This window comes from Leopardus geoffroyi, chromosome B2 (assembly GCF_018350155.1).
Source record: "Leopardus geoffroyi isolate Oge1 chromosome B2, O.geoffroyi_Oge1_pat1.0, whole genome shotgun sequence".
Classification (NCBI taxonomy): Eukaryota; Metazoa; Chordata; class Mammalia; order Carnivora; family Felidae; genus Leopardus; species Leopardus geoffroyi.
This window is the reverse complement of record NC_059332.1, coordinates 41,016,936-41,041,323: the sequence shown is the minus strand read 5'-3', so window position 1 is coordinate 41,041,323 and position 24,388 is coordinate 41,016,936. Positions and strand designations below refer to the sequence as shown.

The following is a 24,388-nucleotide window of genomic DNA, read 5'->3' as shown; positions in this document are numbered from 1 at the left end:
AATTGTACTGAAAATCTTAGTTGTTGGAGTAAAACAAAGGATTAAAAAAATTTTTTTTTAATGTTTATTTATTTTTGAGAGAGTGTGCGCGCTCTAGTGGGGGAGGGGCAGAGAGAGAGGGACAGACAGAATCTGAAGCAGACTCCAGGCTCTCAGCTGTCAGCACAGAGCCCAATGTGGGGCTCCAACTCAGGAACTAGGAGGGAGATCATGACCTGAGCCGGAGTCAGATACTTAACCGATTGAGCCACCCAGGCACCCCCAATTATGAGGATTTTAAAGGATGTAGCAAAAGTTACTTTTCATGGGTTATATGGTCACATGCATAAAAACTCCAAAATAAGCAACAGAGAAATTATTAGTGGTAATAAGAGCATGACATTTTAAATATTTTTTAAGTTCATTTATTTGTTTTGAGAGAGACAGAGAGTGCAAGTGGGGGAGGGGCAGAGAGAGAGAGGGAGAGAGAGAATCCCAAGTAGGCTATATACTGTCAGCACAGAGCCCCACGTGGGGCTCAGTCTCTTGAAACTGTGAGATCATGACTGGAACCGAAACCAAGAATTGGGTGCTTAACCAACTGACCCACCCAGGTGCCTCAAGAGCATAACATTAAAAAAAAAATTTTTTTTTTAACGTTTATTTATTTTTGAGACAGAGAGAGACAGAGCATGAACGGGGGAGGGGCAGAGAGAGAGAGGGAGACACAGAACCGGAAGCAGGCTCCAGGCTCTGAGCCGGCAGCCCAGAGCCCGACGTGGGGCTTGAACTCACGGACCACGAGATCGTGACCTGAGCTGAAGTCGGATGCTTAACCAACTGAGTCACCCAGGCGCCCCAAGAGCATAACATTTTTATACATCAGTTATAAGCAGGCAAGATATTATTGATGAAAAAAGAAAAGGTGTGTGTGTTGCCCTTTATCAGATATGAAGACTTATTTAATTAAAAAGTATGATGAAAACATAAGAATAAATAAAACAATTGATGGGACAGAAGAGAGAAGTCAAAAATACATCTGTGCATGTATGGAAACCTAATTTAGGACTGGGCAGTGCAGACTCTGTTGGGGAAAGGACAGACTATTTCATAAATGGTGTGCTGGGATTATCCACAGGGAAGAAAATTAAATCATATCCCTTCATCATACCACACACACACATCTATTCCAAAAATGTTAAAATCTTATTATTATTTTTTTTGAGAAAGAGAGAGAGGGAGAGAGAGCGAGAGAGAGAGCAGGGGAGGGGAATGAGGGAGGGAGAGAGAGAATCTTAAGCAGCCTCCACCATCAGCATGGAGCTCAACATGGGCTCAATCCCATGACTCTGGGATCATGACTTGAGCTGAAATCAAGAGTTGGACACTTAGGGGTGCCTGAGTGGCTCAGTCGGTTGAGCGTCTGACTTTGGCTCAGGTCATGATCTCATGGTTCGTGACTTCGAACGCCGTGTTGGGCTCTGGGCTGACACCTCAGAGCCTGGAGCCCGCTTCGGATTCTGTGTCTCCCTCTGTCTGCCCCTCCGCTGCTTGCACTCTGTCTCTTGCATTGTCTCAAAAATAAATAAACATTAAAAAAAAAAAAAAAGAGTTGGACACTTAACTGACTGAGTCACCCAGGTGCCCTGAAAACATTAAAATCTTGAGAAGAGGGAAACGATTAACCCTCTAGAAGGCAATGGAGGATAATAGTATCTATGTAGGGTGCAAGGAATAATTTCTAAAACAAGCACTAACCACAAAGGAAAAAATTGGAAAATTCTACCATTAAGAACTGATATGAACGGTGCCTCTGTGGTTCAGTTGGTTAAGTGTCCAACTTTGGCTCAGGTTGTGAACTCGCGGTTTGTGGGTTTGGGCCCCACATCAGGCTCTGCTGTCGATGTGAAGCCTGCTTTGGATCCTGTGTCTCCCTCTCTCTCTGCCCCTCCCCTGCTCGTGCTCTCTCTCTTAAAAATAAACAAACATTAAAAAAAGATGAACACTCAAAAAAAAAGAACTTATATGAAATTTTACTAATAAGAACTTATGATCTTCGAAAGATGACATAAAGAGAGCAAAAAGTCAAGTCGCAACGAGGAGAAAATCATTGTGACAGGTATAAATGCCCAATACATATTATATAGAAAATATAAGTAAGTTCCACAAGTCAATCAGAAAAGCACCAACAAGCCCAATCTGCCCATTTTTCATTGGGCTTGTTGGTGTTTTTGTGATTGACTTGTGGAACTTACTTATACTGGCAAATAATTTATGACAAGTTACGCAAACTCATTAGTAACCAGGGATATGCAAACGAAGGCCACAATTACAATCAGAGAAACAGAAGTTAAGAAGTCTGACTCAATAGTAAGAGGAGGTGGCTCATATATTCACATCGGGAGAACAAATCAGCCCTGATTGCTTAAGGAAACCACTTTGGCATCACTGTGTTAAGGTGAGGATTCACACCCCCTCCTCTTCAACAGTTCTCTTAGGGTTATACCCCAGAGAAGCTTCGCTCAGCAGGAGACATGTACAAAATGTTCTAAGCAGCTCTGTTCATAAAAGCAACACAAGAAAAAAAAAGCCCCACTAAAAATCACCCATATATCTACTGACAGGAGAATGGTTCATATGTGGTATGATCTATATATGCAAACAGGCTACACTTATATGCAGCAACATGTATGATTCTTTAAAACAATTTTTGAAATGTTTTATTTATTTTTGAGAGAGAGAGAGAGAGAGAGCACTAGTGGGAGAGGAGTAGAGAAAGAAGGAGACACAGAATCTGCACTTGATCTTAGCCAAAAGGCCGAGAAGCGATAGGAGACACAGAATCTGAAGCAGGCTCCAGGCTCTGAGCTGTCAGCACAAAGCCCGACATGGGGCTCGACCTCAGGAACAACGAGATCATGACCTAGGCCAGAGTTGGACGCTTAACCAACTGAGCCACTCAGGCGCCCCTACCAACGACATTTCTAATGTCTGTTTTTTCTCTTTGTTCCTTTCTAGACAATGGCCCACTCTAGCTGGAGAGGGGAAATCTCCCCTTTTCCAAACAATGAAGTCATTCTATTTCTGGCCACCAGGGGGCATCCACAGACTAGCCCGGGGCTCCACTCTGCCCCTCCTCACGCTGTACAATTGATCAATTGAGGAGAAAGAGGCCCTTGGCTAATCGGGTTATCCCAGGGAGAACTATTTTTATATTTTTGTTTCTTGTTTCTACATTAATTTTTTTCTTCCTCTCCTTCCCTCTGATTTCTCTTGTCCACATGTGTACTGTGTGCTGGAAAGGAGTTCCCTGAGATCGTTTCACTGTCACCCACACCTTTTTTCTCTCAGGACAGGCGTCTTCAGATTCTGTGTGTGTGACGCCTGAGTCCGGTCATGCTTCTGGTTGTCTGAACATTCTCTTTTGGGGGAAAAAAAACCCTAAAAACAAAGCCAAACTCCGGAAACTGCAGTACATTCTTTTCAATGTTTCCGATGGTGAAGTGTTGAAATTCCTTGGAGAGGCAAAGCTTGTTTAGAAGCCAAGTCTTGGTTATTAGAAGAGTGATCACTCCGGATAATGTTTTCAATCCAAAATGTGGTGTGACAATAAAACAATAAGACTAATTTTCCTGTGTGTCTTAGAACCTGGCCTTGGCCACTCCCAAAATAGAGTTCAAACTTGAGTGGAACAATGGAATAGCTGTTTTGTTCTCAGGTGACTGAGCTGGAGGGAAAAAAACGTACGTCTTTATAGCTTTGTTCCGTATCTCCCCTCTCTGGAGAAATACTCGTTTGATTCTTAGTAATTTGGAGATCTTAAAGAGGAGCATGCAAATAGTGGATATAGTGGATCCAATTTTCCCCACATAAGGGAAGAAAGGAGGTTCCAGGTGGGAGAGCTGAGCCACTTACTACCCTGAGCTGATGGGCAGCATGGTATTAGGTGGGCACAAATTTGAGGACAGACTTGGTTTGTTCTTAAAACTCCTTGTGCTTATGCATAGACTCTTTGAGAAGGGGCAGTGCTGAGTCATCGGGAATGTGTGTTTTAGATTTTAATGGAGATAGATAAATTATGCTCCAAAAAGTCACAGCCTAAAACAGCCCCAAAACCACCCGATTAAAAAGTGGGCAAAAGTCCTGGGCCAGACGCCTCACCAAAGAAGACATATAAACATATGAAAAGATGCTCCACATCATATGTTATCAGGGAAATGCAAATTAAAGCCACAGTGAGATGCCAAAAATCCAGAATGCTAACACCCAAAATGCTGGTGAGGTCGTGAAGCAACGGGAACTCTCCTCCATTGCTGGTAGGAATGCAAAATGGTACAGCCACTTTGGAGGATAATCTGGCAGTTTCTTACAAAGCTAAACATACTCTCACCATATGACCCAGCAATTGTACTCTTAGATATTTACCCGAATGAGTTTAAAAGTTCTGTCCACAGGAAAACCCACATACAAGGATTTATAGCAGTGTTTTATTTATAATTGCCCAAAATTGGAAGCAACCAAGATGCCCTTAAATAGGTGAATGGATAAACTGTGGTACATCCATATTAGTGGAATATTATTCAGCAATTAACAGAAATGAGCCATCAAGCCACAAAAAAGACATGAAGAGACACCAAGTGCATACTGCTAAGGGAAATAAATCAGTCTGAAAAGGCTATGATTCCAATTATATGACATTCTGGAAAAGGTAACACTGTAGAGGCTGGCTGCCCAGAGTTGGGCAGGGAGGAAAGGAGGAAGGAATAGGTGGAACAGGAAATTGTTAAGAGCAGCGAAATTTTCCTGTCCGGTTCTATATGATCTGATAATAGTGGATGCGTGACATTATGCATTTGGCAAAGCTCGCAGAATGTAAAACACAGCAAGCAAGACCTAATGTAAACTATGGGTTTTAGTTAATAATAACAATAATACCAATATTTGTTCATCAGTTGTAACAAATGTACCACAGACGCAACATGGTAATTCTAGGGAAAACTGGTTGTGGGAAAGGAGTTTATGGGAATTCCCTGTACTTTCTTTTCAATTTTTTTCCAATGAAAAAAATTTTAATGTTTGTTTTTGAGAGAGAGAGAGAGAGAGAGCATGAGAGGAGGGGAGGGGCAGAGAGAGAGGGAGACACAGAATCCGAAGCAGGCTCCAGGCTCTGAGCTGTCAGCACAGAGCCCGACATGGGGCTTGAACTCACAAACCGTGAGATCATGACCTGAGCTGAAGTTGGATGCTTCACTGACCGAGCCACCCAGGCGCCCCTCGAAAAAATTTTTTTTTTTTGGTTTTGGTAAACCTAAAACTGCCTTAAGAAATAAAATCTGCTAATTAAAAAAAAAATTATAGACTCATCATTTCTATCTCCATTTCTATTGTTTTTGTTTATACTGTTGGGTGACAGAATTTTGATAGATGCTCAATCCAATGGATCAAATTCGGTCTTTTATTATTATCTTACTTGCACTTCCCTGTGTTCTACTCAGATTGAACATCTTTTCCAGATTGGACTTTTCAAGTTTGCCTGCTATAAATCATCTGTTTACCTGTTTTGCCAGTCAATTTTTGATCTTTTGACTGTGCAATTGTGGGGGTTTTAAAAAAACAAACGCTTACTAATTTTTTATTTTTTTACGTGTTGTAACTGTTTTCTTACAATCTGTCATTTCTTTTTCAACTAGGATGACAATGTCTTTTGTCTCATAGAAAGTTTCAGATTTGAAGGAGTTTGGCCTGGAAACGGACTTCTGGGGAGACCCGTGATCTGAGCCAGACCTCAGGGAGAGCCCACTCCCCTGGCCAGTCTTGTTTCCGTTCCTGATTCTTCATGTTGAACCCAGAGCTCTCTGCTCCGGGGCGTTCGTGGAGGCTCCTTCTGGCCATGTTCTGAAACTAGCACGGCTTTATCTAATGGGATGAAGCTGGCTAAAGAGATTAGCGTGAGGTCTTGTGGACCCCACTTTTAATCTGCAGCGTTCAGGCTCTCCCTCCTTGGCTGGGAAGGACGCTGCCGCAACACCGCGGAGACTGGCCCCTTCATGAGCGGCGACTCTGAGGCCCCTGTTACCACTACTGAGTTAACGGGGGTCCCGGGCTAAGGGGCTCAACATGGGCAGCTCCCGGAGCAGCTCCCTGAAGCGTGGGCCACCTGCTCCCTTCCCAAGGCCCTGAATCTTCAGCCCCCGGGCTCACTAAGGTCAGGAGTGGTTGCTGTGTCCTGGGAAGCTGCCTAGACTGCACCCAGCAAGTATGGCGCTGCTGAAAGTCAAATTTGACCAGAAGAAGCGGGTCAAGTTGGCCCAAGGGCTCTGGCTCATGAACTGGCTCTCCGTGCTGGCTGGCATCGTCATCTTCAGCCTAGGGCTGTTCCTTAAGATCGAGCTGCGGAAGAGGAGTGATGTGATGAATAATTCAGAGAGCCATTTTGTGCCCAACTCCTTGATAGGGATGGGGGTGCTGTCCTGCGTCTTCAACTCTCTGGCTGGCAAGATCTGCTATGACGCCCTGGACCCCTCCAAGTATGCCAAGTGGAAGCCCTGGCTGAAGTCGTATCTGGTCGTCTGTGTCCTCTTCAACATTGTCCTCTTCCTGGTGGCCCTCTGCTGCTTCCTAATGCGGGGCTCCCTGGAGAGCACCCTGGCCCAGGGGCTCAAGAATGGCATGAAGTACTACCGAGACACAGACACCCCCGGCCGGTGTTTCATGAAGAAGACCATCGACCTCCTACAGATCGAGTTCAAATGCTGCGGCAACAATGGCTTTCGAGACTGGTTTGAGATTCAGTGGATCAGCAATCGTTACCTGGACTTCTCCTCCAAAGAAGTCAAAGAGTGAGTGCTCTCCAGTCCTGGGGTCAGAGCTAGCTGGGGACTCGGAGGCCCATGGGGTGCTCTGTGTGCACGACTTAGTACTGTGTGTGTGAGGCTGGATTCAGCTGGCCCATATGAAATTGCCGATACGCTAACATTTTTGACCTATAAAGATGGCGGTATCATACACTCAACCTAATGTCCGGCTAAGGTGGGAGGAAGGTGTCAAGTTATATAAGTTGCTTGGACAGGAGTCTCCAGGGAGGAAGCCCCAGCCAGGCATGTGTGTCTACTTCATACCGTAGGGATGAGGCGCTCATAGATGACATCTACTAGACGTTATTTGGCTTTTTTGTCTTGTTCACTCGATGTTGATGGGTTCAGTCCCAGAAGCTTAAATTCCCTGGTGAGTTCCCTTGTTTTCCAACCTTCTGACACCAGCATCCACTCTCAAGGTGTTCGTCCTTGGGTGTGGTGGCAAGAGCAGAGGACAGGGCAGTCAGGAAGTCTAGGCTGTAGGTTTGGCTGTATAATTTGGCTGTAAATTAGCTTGTGATCTTGGGTGAGTGGCTTGCCACTCTGGATTCTTGCTTGCCCGTTTAAAACAAAATTTTTTTTAGTGTTTATTTACTTTTGAGAGAGAGAGACAGACAGAGAGACAAAGCAGGAGAGGGGGAGGGGCAGAGAGAGAGGGAGACACAGAATCCGAAGCAGGCTCTCTGTGCTGAGAGCTCAGAGCCCGATGTGGGGCTTGAACCCACAAACCACGAGATCATGACCCGAGCTGAAGTTGGACGCCTAGCCGACTGAGCCAACCAGGCGCCCCATTCCTCGCCCATCTTTAAAATGAAGGCATTGGAATAATTTTTTAAATTAATTTATTTTTTTAGTAATCTCTATACCCAACCTGGGGCTCAAACTCACGATCAAGAGTCCCGTGCTTCTCCAACTGAGCTGGCCAGGCACCCCTGGAATAGATAATCTTGGAGGTCATGCTCTGTCTAGGCATACAGCAAGTGCTTATTAAAGAGTCTGGCATACAGCAAGTGCTTATTAAATGCCAGCTGGTGTTCACTTTTTGAATCATGATAGAGTGAGGCGATAAAGTTTCTGAAGTATTTGTGGTGTGTGTAAAAATAAAATCCTGAAGTGTGATGTAGGGAGGTACTGGTGAGGAACAGAGAAACTCATCCTTTGTGCTGGAGGTAATAGCGGCTCACTCCGGCACACTGTTCTTCCCAAGAGACTCGCCGTTGTGGGTCTCAGGTCATTTTCTAGGGAAAGGGCAGCTGGTCCTGAGACACTGGCTTTTCTTTTACCTCTTCTTTCCATCCCGCTCAACCCCTTCCCTGGCTGAGGCGAGGGGTCCGAATGGCTTTCCTGAGTAAGGCAGGCGAGTCCAAGGGAACTTGCATGCGGGGTGCTGGGCATACTAACAGCAGGGCATGGCCGGAGCCCGGACAACACCCACGAAGCCCAGATGGCTAGCTTAGCTGCACCTCATATGGAAGGGAAGTCAGATTGAAGGTCATTGCTTGGGATTCTATTTTTTCCGTGGGTGAGGATTACTGTTACAAATCCCTAATTAAGGAGAGGCTTATAAATGGCTCTGCCCTTCCGAGGTGACAGGCCTGCAGGGAGGGCACAAGGTGGCATGATTTGCACAAGCTGCCCCAGGAGGGATGAGCAGAATTCCTGGGGATGGGGGTGGGAGAGGAGGAGAAGCTGAAGGTACAAACAGCCTTTGTGAGCAAATAAGAAAGAGCTGTCATTTTTTCCTATCATGTTCCTTGATTGCCTTCTGCACCGATTTGTCATTGGAGAGACTTACAGAATCTCTCCGTAATCCCCAAATCTCCTTTTGTCCCAGAGCAGAGAAATTCTCCAGGTTGCTCTACTCTCAGTGGTTGGCAGGTCTAAATTTTCAGTCAATCCGTAAGCTTGATCAGAACCACCTCCACGCAGGGTAGCTGGCTGGCTCAGTCAGAGCATGAGACTCTTTATCTCAGGGTGTAAGTTTGAGCCCCATGTTGAGTACAGAGATTACTTAAAAATAAAATCTTACAAACTAAAAGCAAAAAAACAAAACAAAACAAAACCCCAAAACAAAACCCCCCACCTCCATGCTTCATACCAACTTGTTGGAGTGAAACTATCTTAACTCCAGTGACCTGAACAGTTTCTCTGTTACACAAGAAAATATAGTGACAACATTAAGAGAAACAAAAACAGGAAAAGGAATTCAAGCCAGGTTCTCACCCACAAAAAAGAAAATGGCTTTCATTTTTCCACCTTCCTGTTCAGTCACGTGAACATTTACATAATAAATACTGTAACCATGGTATAAATACAACTGAGCACCCCATTTGGTAATCTGATAATATAGTATTTGCATAATGTCCAAAACAATTATGCCCCCCCCCACCTCCCCAGCTTTGTTTAAATATAATTGACAATAACATTGTGTACGGTCAAGGTGCAGAAGGCATTAATTTGATACACTTATATTACCACCCTACCATTAGCTAAGACTTGCATTACAGCACATAATTGCCATTGCTTTCTTGCGGCGAGAACATTCAAGGTCCACTCTCTTAGCAGCTTTCAAGTACATAATACAGTTTTTTTTTTTAATTTTATTTTTTAAAACACATCCAAATTAGTTGGCATCTAGTTCAACAATGATTTCAGGAGTAGATTCCTTAGCGCCCCTTACCCATTCAGCCCATCCCCCCCCCACAACCCCTCCAGTAACCCTGTTTTTTTCTCCATATTTATAAATCTCTTGTTTTGTCCCCCTCCCTGTTTTTATATTTTTTGTTTCCCTTCCCTTATGTTCATCTGTTTTATCTCTTAAAGTCCTCATATGAGTGAAGTCGTATGATTTTTGTCTTTCTCTGACTCACTAATTTCACTTAGCATCATACCCTCCAGTTCCATCCACGTAGTTGTAAATGGCAAGATTTCATTCTTTTTGATTGCCGAGGAATACTCCATTGTATATATATACCAACCACATCTTCTTTATCCATTCATCCGTTGATGGACATTTGGGGTCTTTCCATACTTTGGCTATTGTCGATAGTGCTGCTATAAACATGGGGGCGCATGTGTCCCTTTGAAACAGCACACCTGTATCCCTTGGATAAATGCCTAGTAGTGCAATGCTGGGTCGTAGGGTAGTTCTATTTTTAGTTTTTTCCATACTGTTTTCCAGAGTGGCTGCACCAGCTTGCATTCCCACATAATACGGTATTGTTAACTATGATCCCCAGGACGTACATGAGATCCCCACAACTTACTCACCTTAAAACTGGAAGTTTGTAACCTTTGACCAGTCTCTTCCCTTCCCTCTCCCTGCCCTCAGCGACCGCCACGCTAGCCTCTGTTTCTAGATGTTTGGCTTTTCAGATTTTACATGCAAGTGATGTCATCCAGGACTTGTCTAAAATGATCATGTTTAATTGGTGCATCATATTATACTCAGGGAGGCCCTTAGGTTGTTCTTTGCTTCTATTAGAATACCAGTGTAAGCTTCTTTTGAGGCTTTTGCTCCTCTCTCTCTTACTTCCCTTAGGCTAAGCTTCCGGGAAGAAACTGTATCTTGGTTTTAACTTGCCACAAAGCTGGTCTCAAGACACAATGGTAGACCTGAAATGCCTCACCTACAGTCACACTCCTGTGCTGCTGAGGGTACAGCCTGATAGGGTCCCTGTTGCAGAGAGAGGACCACCTCACTGTGTCCCATAGACTCTCACATTAACTCTCACAGTGGGCAACACCTGTAAGCGAGGGCAGGCTCCTCGGGGCTGTGTCTAGAAAGCTTCATGGGGGCTGGATTTGCCTGAGGGCCGGCGCTGGCACAACCTTTATCTGTTGGTGGGAAGAAGGAAGGAAGAAATGAATGAGACAATGTGGAGAGGCACTTTTTCCCTCCCTTTCCCTGGACGCTCAAATTGTTTCCTGTTCTTATCTTCACTGCTTTACTTAGGAGGATTATTAAGTTTACCGGACAAAGCTGACTCTCCAAATCCTCCCCTGAACCATATAAAGTGTATTTATTTCTTTTTTTGAGAGGCCAAGCATTGAGAAGTGGTAAGCATTTACCTTTTTCTGGCTTTTCTCAGCAGCACCCTCAGGGCGAGGATCCAGGAGCAGCAGAAGCAAAGAGAAGCAGGGGTGGGGCCTAGCAGGAGGGCAGGTTGAGGGAGTTGGGTCATCTTCCACCAAGATTTTTTTTTTTTAATGTTTATTTGTTTTTGAGAGGGAGAGAGAGCATGAGCAGGGGAGGGGCAGAGAAAGAGAGGGAGACAGAATCTGAAGCAGGCTCCAGGCTCTGAGCTATCAGCACAGAGCCCGACGCGGGGCTCGAACCCACAAATCGCGAGATCATGACCTGAGCTGAAGTTGGTCGCTCAACCAACTGAGCAACCCAGGCGCCCCTTCCACCAAGATTTTTTAAAAGGAATGCTTCATCTTTTTCTCTTTTTCCTTTCGCCACCAAGTTCAGAGAGGCCAACAAAGAGGCTGGGGTGGGCCTCAGTCTCCTGGTTGACCCTGAGGACTCTGGGAGGCGATCCCAGGAGCAGTGAGCTGGCCAGAGGGTGGGAAGTCTGCAGAAAATGCACCGAGATCCTCCAGTGACACTGGTCCTGTGCGTGGGCAGTGCCTAGTGCCCATGACTTCTGGTCCTTCCTGCAGGCTGTGGGGGATCTCTTCCCATTTCACACCATGTACACCTCACTGGACTGGGCTACAGGGAACATTTCCAGTCCAGCTCCTGACAGCAGGGCTGGGTTCCTGCCCACAGGGCTCCCTAGGACCTCCTTAGGTATGCCCCCCACTACTGGTCCCCCAGGAAACTGAGCACGGAGCTTGTGGTCCCGACAAGCATGGAGGGGTGGCTGGTTTTTGGAGACTTCTCAAGGGAATCTTTAAGATCAAGGGCTGTTTCCTGAAGGCTCCTGATCTAAACAATATCAATTGAAGGCTTTTTATAAGAATTGACAATCTGCCCACCCCTCACCCCTCCAGTGGTCCCAGGTTCAAAAAGCCCAGTGGCCATCTCCCACCCCCCTATTCTGCCCCCTATCACTATATTGCCAGGTCCCACATTTATTCTGCACAAAACCCCTCTCTGGGGTGTCTGTAATTTTTGCAGGTATTGTTATCTCTATTTGATAGATAAAAGATCTGAGCCTCAGGTTAGATCTCACAGCAGGAAGCGGTGGGGGGGGGGTACACTTTTACAAACCAGCTTTATTGAGATATTCACATTCCTTACAACTCACTCATTTAAAGTGGATGATTCAATGGTTTTTGGCCTCTTCACAGAGCTGTGCCACTAGTCAATGCCACAGTCCACTTTAAAATGTGCTCATCACATGGCAGGGAAACCCTGTACCTTCCAGCTTTCACTCCCTAGCTTCCACGGCCCTGCTCTATAATCGTCTCTCTGGCTCTATAGACCTCCCTCTCCTGGAATCTCATTTGCATGAAATCATAGAATATTGGTCCTTTTGGGCTTGGCCTTAAAAAAATATTTTTTTTTTAATGTTTATTTTTGAAAGAGAGAGAGGCAGAGAGAGAGGGAGAGAGAATCCAAAGCAGACTCCAAACTCAGCCATCAGCACAGATCCTGACATGGGGCTTGAACCCACGAACCATCAGATCATGACCTGAGCTGAAGTCAGAAGCTTCACCGACTGAGCCACCCAGGAGGCCCCAGGCTTGGCTTCTTTGACTTGGTATAACGTTTTCCAAGTTCAACCAGGTTGCCACATTTGTTAGAACTTCCTTCCTTTCCATGACAAAGAATCTCCCACTGTATGGAGTGCCAGGTTCTAATTCTGTTCCTCCCACTCTGCTGTGCTGCTTTGCAGCGATGTTAAAGTCACTTTGTACAGTTTCCTTGTTAAATGAATCTATGCCCTAACTGACCGAAACTTCGAATTCTCCAGGCCGCTTTGGGGGTGGTGCCTCATTGTCCCCTCTCACCCCTTCTTGTCCTCCATGTTGTCCTCCTCCAGAGGGACACTGGAAGGTGTGGGCAGAGATGCTTGAGAAACTTCTGTGGATCATGACTAGATTCCAGTGCTTCTGTGCCAGGGTCTCAGAAAATCACGAGCTAGCCGCATAGGAACCAGAGATCCCGCCTAGGCTCCCCACGGCCTTGGGCATGCGAGGCTGGGCTCTGCTCTGCCTTCTGTGTTTACTTTCTCACTGGCTCCGGCCTGGTGCTTCTGGGGGTGGGGAGATGCTCCATTATAACTGGGGGAGGCCCTCGGAGGGAGGAGCAGAGTCCAGGGATGCGACCTCCCTCAGCGACTGAATCTTCTTCAGAGCAAGTTATCGAGACACAGATTTGGAGTTCTCAGCCAGCGCTTCTTTTATTTTATTGCATTTCAACTTTTATCATGGAAACTTTCAAGCATTCACAAAAGCGGAGAGATTATCCTGAATTTCCATGTACACCTTTCCTAGCTTCAACAAATATGCACATTTTCGCTTTCTTGTTTCATCTATATCCCCCTTCCAAAGACACATTATCCCCTCTGAGTATCTTTTTTTTTTTTAATTATTACTGATTTATTTATTTATTTATTTATTTATTTATTTATTTTTCAACGTTTATTTATTTTCGGGACAGAGAGAGACAGCATGAACAGGGGAGGGGCAGAGAGAGAGGGAGACACAGAATCGGAAACAGGCTCCAGGCTCTGAGCCATCAGCCCAGAGCCCGACGCGGGCTCGAACTCACGGACCGCGAGATCGTGACCTGGCTGAAGTCGGACGCTTAACCGACTGCGCCACCCAGGCGCCCCATGATTTATTTTTTTTGTTTATTTTTTTAATGTGTATTTATTTTTGAGAGACAGAGAGAGAGAGAGAGAGCGAGAGCAGAGGAGGGGCAGAGTGAGGGAGACACAGAATCCGAAGCAGGCTCCAGGCTCTGAGCTGTCAGCACAGAGCCTGACGTGGGACTCGAACTCATGAACCACGAGATCATGACCTGAGCTGAAGTCAGACGCTTAACTGACTGAGCTACCCAGGTGCCCCTTAGCCTCTTAAATGTTTATTTTTGAGAGAGAGAGAGAGAGAGAGAGAGAGAGAGAGAGAGAGACAGAGACACGGAGCATGAACAGAGGAGGAGCAGAGAAAGACAGAGACACAGAATCCCAAGCAGGCTCCAGGCTCTGAGCTGTCAGCACAGAGCCCGATACGGGGCTCAAACTCACGAACCGTGAGATCATGACTTGAGTCGAAGTCAGACGCCCAACCGATTGAGCCCTCCAGGCACCCCTGCCCTCTGAGTGTCTTAAAGCAAATCCCGACCTTCATTTCCTTTCACCTATAAATACTTTAGGAGGCATTTCTAACAGGTACAGAGGGTTTGTTTGTTTTTTGCTTTTTTGTTTTTGTTTGATATAAGCACAATAGTAATCATGCCCAACAAAACCAGCAGCAATCTCATCTAATATCTGGTCTGTTCAATTTTCTCTTACTGTTTCAAAGTATCTTTCACAGTTGATTTGTTCAAATCAGGATCCAAACCAAGTCCAGACTTTGCATTTGGTTCTCTGATCTCTTTCATCTCCTTTTCTCTGTAACGGTTACTGTCCAGCCATGTGAGTACTGCAGGAACTGGGCCACTTGTTCTGAAGAGTTCGTTCCTCACATTCTGGATTGAGCAGTTGCAGCCAAGTGGTGTCATCTAACTTGTTCTTCAGTCCTCTGTGTTTCCCCCATAAGCCAATAGTCAGGGCTGAGGTGTGCTTGGATTCAGGTTTGGTTTTGGCAAGAACACTTCCTAGGGTGCCCTGTGTATATCTTACTGCATCACATGAAGAGGGACATGAAGTCTTCAGCTAGTTTATGACAATTCCTTTCAAAGTCCCCATTGCTTTCTGGATAAGCAGAGCTTTAGTGTCTTGGGGTAAAAGGCCTTGGCACCAGAAACCATCAGCCAGGAGGGCTTGGCCTCGAGCCCTCAGCCTGAGGGAGAAGCTGGCACCAAGCCCTCTCACTTTCTCATCCCACACAGGGAACCTACAGGCTACAGGCTCCTTTCACTCTTCCTGAACAATTTATAGACATCTCAAGAAGACTAGACCTTGGCTAGGAGCTCCCTGAGGGCTGGACTGTGTCTCCCCTCAGCTTGAGGCTCTCCAGGGGCAAGGCTGTGTCTCCCCTCAGACTGGGGCTCCCTGAGGCAGGGGTGTGTCTTCTCCTGAGGCTGGGGCTCCCTGAGGAGAAGACCCAGGTTAGCATGGGGGAGGCAGGCCTGGCTTCATGGAGGTTGTGGCTTCCCCGGACTCCCAGCCTGAGATCTGTTGGGGTCCCGCAATTCTAGAAATAGCCCTCCCTCTCCCGTAGAAGAATCACCTTGTTTACTCAGGGCTTGTCCTGGTTCTAACCACAGATTAAGGCCCCACTCACCCTCTTAAGACAAAGCTCCTTAGGTGGTGAGCTGGCTATTTATATCAGAGTATTTCCCAGGCTACAAATCTTGCTCTGCTCAGGGCTCACCAGGGCTTGTAAGGGTCTTGACTAAGGTAGGACCTGTTTTAGACATAAAGTACTGTAGGTATTGAGGGAGGACACAAACAGGAGACACAGCCCTGCCCTCAGGGAGCCCCAGTCTGAGGCAAGACAAGCCCTGACCTCAGGAATCCCCAGTCTGCGAGGGGGCGGGGGGTTGGGGGGGAGACACGGCTCTGCCTTAAGGAGACTAGCAAGGTGGCTTCCCCATTTGGGGGAGTGAGTGAGGTGAGGTGGGAAGATAAGTGGTCTCCAGAAGGCCAGCCTGCAGAGTGAGGGTAGCTCAGAGCCTCTCCTGGCCTCAGCCCACACAACTGCAGGCCTGGCCTTCACTTCAGATACACATGTACTATGTATGGGGCAAGTCTGTAGGCTTTACCCCAGCTTAGGGACACCTGAGAATGCATAAGGAGAGAGAATGGTGGACAGGAAAGGGCTTCTGGGACAGCGAACAAGGGAGGGAATCACGCTTTCTCACAAAGTTTAAATAGAAAAGCCAACACACAGGAGAGAGACCTGTGAGGCTCTGAAGAAACTCTGACGGGAGGAGTGGGCAATTGCTGTGGGCTGGTCTTCCACTTCCTGTTTGGCTTTGGGTGAGGCCCCGCCCTGCACTGCTCAGGGCACCATTTCTGCCTCCACAGAACAATCTGGTGGATTGCAAGGTCCTGCCCAGGTGGCTGCGTGGGGACTTCTCTGAGGGCCTGTGTCAAGCACATTCCTCACACTGCCTCATTTAAAGCTCCCCACGGCTGCCAAGAGGGGGCTGTAGTTATCCCCACCTCACACAGGTCCAGAGGATGAAGTCCCACAGATCAGAAATGTAGATTTGCGACTCAAAGGCTGGCTCCTCCCACTATACCCACTCCTCTCATGGGGACATTGGGAATGGCCCAGGTGGGATGTTGTGCTGCTGGGAGCAGGCCCAAGGGACAGCCTGCAGGTCAGGCAGAGGGACGAAGAGCATCTGAGCTTGGAGACCCCAGCCTCAAAGAGGCCTGCTGGGGCTGGTCATTGGTGGGAGACTACTGTCTGCTGAGGTGTCCAGGGACTACTGGCCCCTCAAGAGGGGGGCAGGAGACCCAAACTGACAGCCCTTCTGCTTCAGTCCTCCCACCCGGGACCACCTCGGGCCCTGCCGTCAGGTGCCGAGCGACGGGCTGCAGGGGGAGAGCAGAGTGGTTTCTGCTCCCACCATGCTCTTGGTGCACTCAGTTGGGCTCAAGTAAGTACTTCAGTAGCAACCACTTCAGCCAGTGACAAATGTCTGATACGGCCTCAGGCCAGGGGTGAGCTCTGCCCTCACAGACATGGTTGCTATCCTCACAGAAGGCTCTCAGAGCCTCTTCCTCACAGTTGGCAGAGACCCTGCCACCTGATCACAAGTGACTATTGCCCAGTGGTGGTGAATGGTCTGTTCCATTGCCACAGCCGTTGCCTGAGGGCACACGGAGCACATGTGAAGGCTCTCGTTCCTCCACCCTGCCCAGCCTCAGCCATGAGTTCCCATTCACTGTGCACTTATTATGTGCCAGCCACTTTTCTAAGACCTTTTACACACATCCCTTCATATGATCCTCATGTCAACTCCATTTTACAGATGAGGGAGCTGAGGCCCAGAGAGGGTAAGGACCTTGTCCAGAGGGATGAGCTGGGAGTAAGTTCAGGTGTCCTGTGCACCCAGGACCACCCATTCTCTCGGCTGGGATCCTGTCTAGGAAGTAGAGGTCAGGGACTGCAGACCATTGGAAATATGGTCACCATAACCCAGGTGAGGACTTTTCTGGAACCAAGGAGGCCACATTGTACAGAACCTTCCTAAAGTCCTAATCATACTGATCAACAGACAGCTCACAGAAAAGGAACCACAAATGGCTCTTCGACATACCAGAAGATACTCAACTTCATTTGTAATGAGAGAAATGGCAATTGAGACAACCTTGAGATACTATTTTTTATCTCTCAGGTTGGCAAAGATCAAAAATCGAACCCGCGTGGGTACAGCATGAAGCGTACGTTCTCTTGTGCATGTCTGTTAGGGGTATGATTCTACAAACGCCAGGGAGAAATATGGCAGGGGTCTAGGGCAGTCACAGATGGATCCACACTTTGATGCAGGGATGCCCCCTCTAGGAATTTACCCTCTAGATATAGCCACAATATGCACAATGTTTAAATTAACAGGAGATTGGGAAAGCCCTAAACATCTATCAGTAGGGAACTGACTAGTGCCCCAGGACCATCTGTGCAACGGCAATACCGTGTAGCTCATTAAAAACCTGGAGAATACTCTCTATTGATAGATATAAAAAATCTCTAAGATACTGCTAAGGGAAAAAAGAAAGGTTCAAGACAGGACGTTATCATTTGGGTAAAAAGCAAGAAGAAAAAGAACATTTGCAGAATCTGTGTTTGCTTATCAGGTATGAAGTCTTTTTAGAAAGACAGACAGTTGGCTACAGTTTGGGGGGATCTGGAGGCCAAGGGACAAGAATGAGTTGGAGATTAAACATGGACATTTAGAAGCTAAACACTGAAATTATCATTTCAATAAATGTTGAAAACAGTTTCTATTATTTATGTTTATTATTGAGGTATAGTTTACATGCAACATTAGTTTTCGGAGACAACATCATGATTTGCTATTTGCATATATTGCAAAATGAGTCCCACCATGCATCTAGTTAACATCTATCACTATACCTAGGTACAGAATTTTTTTTCTTGTGATAAGAAACTTTTAAGATTTATTCTCTTAGCAACTTTCAATACAGCATTATTAACTATAGTCGTGATGCTGTGTATTACAACCCCAGGACTTTTGGCCACTTTCACCCATTCTGCCCATCTCCCACACCTGTCCTGGCAACCACAACTTTCTTTGATTTGTTTTTAGATTCCACATGTAAGTGAGATCATATGGTATTTGTCTTTATTATTTCACTTAGCATAATGTACTCAAGATCCACCCACATTTTTGCAAACGGCAAGATTTCTTTTTATAGAGATGAATAATATTCCAGTGTGTGTGTGTGTGTGTGTGTGTGTGTGTGTGTGTGCACGTGCATGTGCGTACGTGTGTGTATGTACCAAAGTTTCTTTATCCATTCACCTATCAATGGACACTTAAGTAGTTACCATGTCTTGACTTTTGTAAATAATGCTGCAATGAACACAGGGATGCATGTATCTTTTTTATTTAATGTTTTCTTTTTTTCTTCTTCAAGATTTTATTTTTAAGTAATTTCTATACCCAATGTGGGGCTCGAACTCACAACCCCGAGATCAAGTGTCGCATGCTTCACTGACTGAGCCAGCCAGTGCCTCTGAGGTTAATGTTTTCATTTTTTTCAGATAGATACCCAGAATTGGAATTATAGTTTCTATTTTAAATAATTACATTTCTATTCTCATACTTTCTACTCTCATGTTTGTAAAAGTCTGTGCAACTTAAAAAAACCTTGTGATTCAAGATAACATGCATGCACTCAGGTGCACAAATCTTAAGTGTGCAGCTTGATGAATTCTGGTGCATAAAGACACCTGGGTAACCTCACTCAGGTCAGGTAGGACACACTCAGATGCCTGATGAGGATGGGGAGAACTTTCAGAGTAAAGACGTCTGCCCCTTTTGAATTCTGAACCCACATGAATGTATGGTGCGCCGTAACCAAATATATACCTACAAATGGAAGTGCAAAAGTAATACGGGCTGCAGCCTTCAGGTGAGTAAGGAGATCCCACCTGGCTAGGGGCAGAGTTCACTGTGGACAGCAAGCAAGTTGAGGGCAAGGACTGTAACTGTTTCCAGTCTCATTCCCTGCCCCTGCACAGGCCCTGGGCTACAGCAGGCCTTCTGGAAATATATACTGAACAGAACCCATCGGGCCAGAGGGAGCCTTGGTCCCTAGTGACTTTTTAGAGGTAAGGTTGCAGAGGGGCTGGGGGGCAAAGGCTGTTGGCCACGAACGCTAGGCAGTCCTGTTCCAGTCACCACCTGTCCTACCAGGCTGACATGGTTCCAAGAAATTGCTGCATGCAGAGGCCTGGCAGTACAAAGCGTGGTTGGATGCATTTCTGTATTCCTTATTTACTTGCTTCTTGGTTTATCATCTGTCTCAACCCTCAAGAACACAAACTCTAGGAAGTAGGGACATTGGTTCTCTAGCGTCATTTCTCCACCTTTAGCTTCTAGAACAGTGGCTGGCACATAGTAGGTGCCTTTATTATTTCATGAATGAATGAATGGATGGATGGATGAATGAATATTACAGCTTTTCAGAGCTGTGGGATGGGAGGAACTGGCCCCTGGTGAGAAGTCTGAGAAGCCCCTAATCTTTCTCCTCCAGTCGCATCAAGAGCAATGTGGACGGGCGATACCTGGTGGATGGAGTTCCCTTCAGCTGCTGCAACCCCAACTCGCCACGGCCCTGCATTCAGTACCAGCTCACCAACAATTCGGCTCACTACAGCTACGACCACCAGACAGAGGAGCTCAACCTGTGGGTGCGTGGCTGCAGGGCTGCCCTGCTAAGCTACTACGGCAGCCTCATGAACTCCATGGGCGCTGTCACACTCCTCGTCTGGCTCTTTGAGGTAGGCTCTGGGCCAGCTGGGGGTGAGGGGAGTGGGGCTCACTTGCCCCTTTTGGATTTAACGGGTGGGGCCCAGCCTGGAGCGCTTGCCTCTCTCCTCAGAAGCAGCCCTCAGCCTTGCTGTGGGTCAGGCAGGCAGGCATAAGTTTATACCCCAGCACCTCTACTATTTTTTGTTTCTTTCCTATCACTCAAAAAATAATTGATAGAGGTGAAATTCACAGAACAGAAAATGAACCATTTTAAAGTGAGCAACGTAGTGGCATTTAGTACATTCACAATGTTGTACAACTACTACAACATCCGCTACCACCTCTATCTAGTTGTAAAACATTTCCATCACTCCCAAAGAGAAGCTCCTACCCATTAAGCAGCATACTTCCCATCTCCCGCCCCCCTGCCTCCCACCCCTCCAGCCCCTGGAAACCATTAATCTGTGCTCCAGCTTTGTGGATTTATCCATCCTGGACAAAATTTTATATAAATGCCATGAAAATATGTGACCTTTTCTGTCTGCCTTCTTTCACTTTGCATGTTTTAGAGGTTCATCATGTGCCTTTGTTTTTTCAGTCTGGGGTCTTGGAAAGTTACTTAACATGTCTTTATATGGGACCGACAGCACTTAGCTTTGGGATTCCTGGGGGGGAACAGGGGGTGATATGTATTATGTCCAGGAAATGGGAGCTATTTGGATTTGTGCTTCTCTCAAGATTCTGGTAGCAATTTACCTGTTATTCTAACTATTTGTGGATTTATCTGATTTCACCTATAAGGCTTAATTCCTCTCTGTACAGAACTTGGGATGTAGCAAGATGTCATTCATTCATTTATCGGAGTTATTTCTTAAACACCTGAGTGCTGGGCGCTGTCCCGGGTGCTGAATGAGAGCAAGTGTGAGTGGTAAACCAAGGTGGTACAGAGGGTGACTCAGGGGCTCTGGCTTTCAGCTGGCAGCAGAAAATCCACTCCAAAATCCAGAAGTCCAAAACCAGAAATATCAGTGGGGAAAGCTTGCCCATTAGAGGAGATTCACTGAAAGTTTCCTTTAAGTAAGTCGCTCTCTTAGTGCTATGGAATTTAACATGTAGCTGTGCCCTGGGCTGAGATGACTACTTCTAACTCACCACATCACACTGCAGGTACTGTATTGTCTGGGGGTAGGCTGGCTGGGGAAGGGAGGGTTTCTTTTCATGTCAAGGCAAATGAATGACGTTTTACTGATTGTTGACTACTTGAGGCACAGTCTTGGGAATGAATGGGTAGAGTGAAGTGAGAAGCTTACTGCTGGAAGGTCAGAAGCTCATGTACCCTGAAAACCCATGAAAAGACTGAAAGGCTAACAGTGGGAAAACAGGGTTCCACTGGCTGCCTCTCAGTTTCCTCGCCTTTCCAGGAAGCTAGTGACTGTATGAGATGAGGACCAGCTCACCGTGAACAGGGAGTAAATGCTCTTGACTTTTAGCTGAGGCCTTCAGTTGGCAGAGCTCTGTGATGGGCATGAGGGTGGCTAAACTAAGATAGGGCTCTGGCTTGAGCCTTGCTCTCCTGGGCCTCACAATCCAGTTAGGAGGTGACATCTAACTCATGAACCAAAGGGAGGACCATGACCAAGTGCAAAATTCATAATGCAGCAGTAGGCCTACTTCAGGAAAGGAGGAGGGAATCAGAGTAGGAGTATGTACACCAGGAGGACGTCCTGGAGGAGGTGAGTTTTTTCACCATAAACATTATATTAAACTTTCAACGGACAATGACAATAATGAAAACCTAAAACATCAATCACTAACATCATCCACCACTGCAATTATAAAGTGCTCCCATAGCATTCATTTAGTAGATGTTTACTGAAGCCCTACCACCACTGGGTGCCATTCTATGGGCTGGGAGACTGAGTGAACAAGATGCATCGGGGGTGGACAGTCTCCATGAGCAGGCCTCGCCAGCTCAGAGTCTGTTATACCACGACAGGAGAAATCTAAGAGAGTAAAGCGGGAATCTATGTAGAAACAAAGGGGTAACACGATACATTGGAAAGATGCAAACAGTACTTACCACACTAATAACCAGTTACAGCTGACACATCTATTCATCCTTACTGGGCACCACGTACAATGCTCTACACATCCTGACATGTCACAGCATGCACAAGAGGCAGGAGACACTCCATCTGAAAATTTGCAAACCACATGAGTAAACTGAGGTTTCTTACTCACATGGCTGGCTAAGTATCAGGACTGGGGTTTGAACCCAGGCATTTTGGCACCACAGCCTGCTACAGCGACCGCTAGTGAACAAACGCAAACAAATCACCCACTCATCCCCACACTAATCAAAATAGCAGAAGTAGAAGGAAACCACATATGATAATATTGCTTGCTGAAAAGGAGGTGACTTTTTAATTCTGTCTAGCAAATAGTTTACCCAACACCTCATATGTGCCAAACAATGTGCTAGGAACGGGATGGGGGTGCAAGGAGGAGAAACCTAGGACTAATCCCCCCAGAACGGGTGAGACTGGAGAGAAAGAGGAGGCAGAATGAGTAGCAGGGTCACTCACCGAGGGCTGAAGCTGAATTGAAGGGGGAGTGTGGAGAGGAACAACGTTTAAGGCAAACAGCAAGAGGTAAAGGCTGGAGAGAAGAAAGTGTGGATGGGACCCAAAGAAGCCCAGGTGGCCAGAAAGGGAGGTGAATAGGGCTGGAGATGAGGCTGGAGAAAAGACAGCTGTTTTGAGCACCAGGCCAGGCTGGTGGGCAGGCCCTCACCAACCCAGACTCAGCAGAGCCTGTCACACTCGAAGGGCCCCCGGGGTGAAGAGGCTGGTGGCTTCCAGGGTTTCCTAACAACCTCAGTCCCCACCTACTTCTCCCAGACCTCCTCTAAGTCTCTTCTCCCCACCAGGTGTCCATCACAATTGGCCTACGCTACCTGCACACAGCACTGGAAGGTGTGTCGAACCCCGAAGACCTTGAGTGCGAGAGTGAGGGATGGCTTCTGGAAAAGAGCGTGTCGGAGACTTGGAAGGCCTTTCTGGAGAGCTTGAAAAAGCTGGGCAAGAGTAACCAGGTGGAAGCCGAGGGTGCAGACGCAGGCCAGGCCCCAGAGGCTGGCTGATGGCCCTGGGCCCCCTCCCCTCCTGAACACTGAGAAGTAGCGGACTCCAAGAAAGCGGATACCCCACTTATCCAATCTGAATCTCCCAAGGAGGGCAGCCATCTTACTACAGAGACTCTTTCTGATGGTGGGATTTAAAGTTTAGGGTCCCTAAAACCGTTTGGCAAACATTTGTTGAATGACTTAAAATATTAGTGAATGAGCCCCGGCTCAGGCCCACGACTTCCCGATATGCCCTCATGGTGGACTCAGGGCGCCTCTCAGTGGATCACTCTTCATAGCACATGAATTCAGTTCCACCCTGAGGCTACTACTGGCTGCACTGAGGGCAACTCCCCTTTTTAAGAGTTTGCCATTACAGGCTCCAAGTTGTTTCATTCTACATCCAAAGTGTCACTTGGTGCATAAGCACAGGAGTCTGAAAAATGTACTGGCCATGTCGTCATTCTTCTGTTTTTAAATGCCAAGACTGACAGGACAGCCATTTTGTTTGTGTAATTGTGCAGGGCGGGGGATAGTTATACTTTTCTAAGAGTAATGGGCTCTCCAAAGCACTGAGGGCCCACCAGAGGAATTCTTCAATCATGGGGCAAGAGAACTTAAAGACAGGGGATTATTTTCCTCACCAAAAACATAGTTAAAGGCTACTCTTGTGTCACATACCCATGCCCTCGCTTAGCCTGGAGTGAGCTATGGGCTGAGGAAGTCAGGTTGTTGGCTGTTCCGGCAACATCACGCCCCTGAAGTGCCAGGTGACCTCCTTTGGCTTGTCTGTGGAAGCACTGGACTAGGTGGCTGCTCTTCACTGGAAGAGGACTAACAATGAGACAAGAGTCTACCCTCTGGACACTGGGCCTCTCCTCTTAGACCCACACAGGTGGCCACAACAGCCCACATGGGTGACACTAATGGTCTACAGTGGAGGGCAAAGCATCCTCTGGAAGCTTCTTCCTGTTTCCTTCCCCAGATACCTATCCTGCAAAGCAGTGTTTCTGGAATGCCTCTGTATTAAAGATTCTTTGAAACTCAGTCCATCTTCCTGAGCTAGTGACTCCAAGAGAAATTTTACCTTCTTTCAGGGAAGAGAGAAAAGGGAAGCTTTTAGGGGAAGGAGAGAACAGCTTCATTGTTGTGCTGAGTGTTTAGTGGGGAGACAATAAGACTTTGGGTGCTGCCTGGGGCATGTTCTGGGGCTCTCATTCTCCCAGGCATTAAAACATTTGGACACTCTTGCTCTTGGGGCAGCTGGATGGCTCAGTCAGTTAAGCATCCGACTTTGGTCATGATCTCATGGGTTCGTGAGTTCAAGCCTCGTGTTGGGCTCTGTGCTGACAGCTCAGA

At 46.7% G+C, this 24,388-nt stretch overlaps 1 protein-coding gene across 1 annotated transcript; it reads left to right on the top strand.

The window, feature by feature from the left end:
* The first annotated feature begins 5,960 nt into the window (after nt 1-5,960).
* PRPH2 (peripherin 2) lies at nt 5,961-24,076 on the top strand. Its single transcript, XM_045498241.1, has 3 exons — nt 5,961-6,818; nt 19,688-19,934; nt 22,835-24,076. Exons 1-3 carry the CDS (start codon nt 6,238-6,240, stop codon nt 23,045-23,047), a joined length of 1,041 nt encoding a protein of 346 aa, XP_045354197.1. The 5' UTR covers nt 5,961-6,237; the 3' UTR covers nt 23,048-24,076.
* Nucleotides 24,077-24,388: the final 312 nt, after the last annotated feature.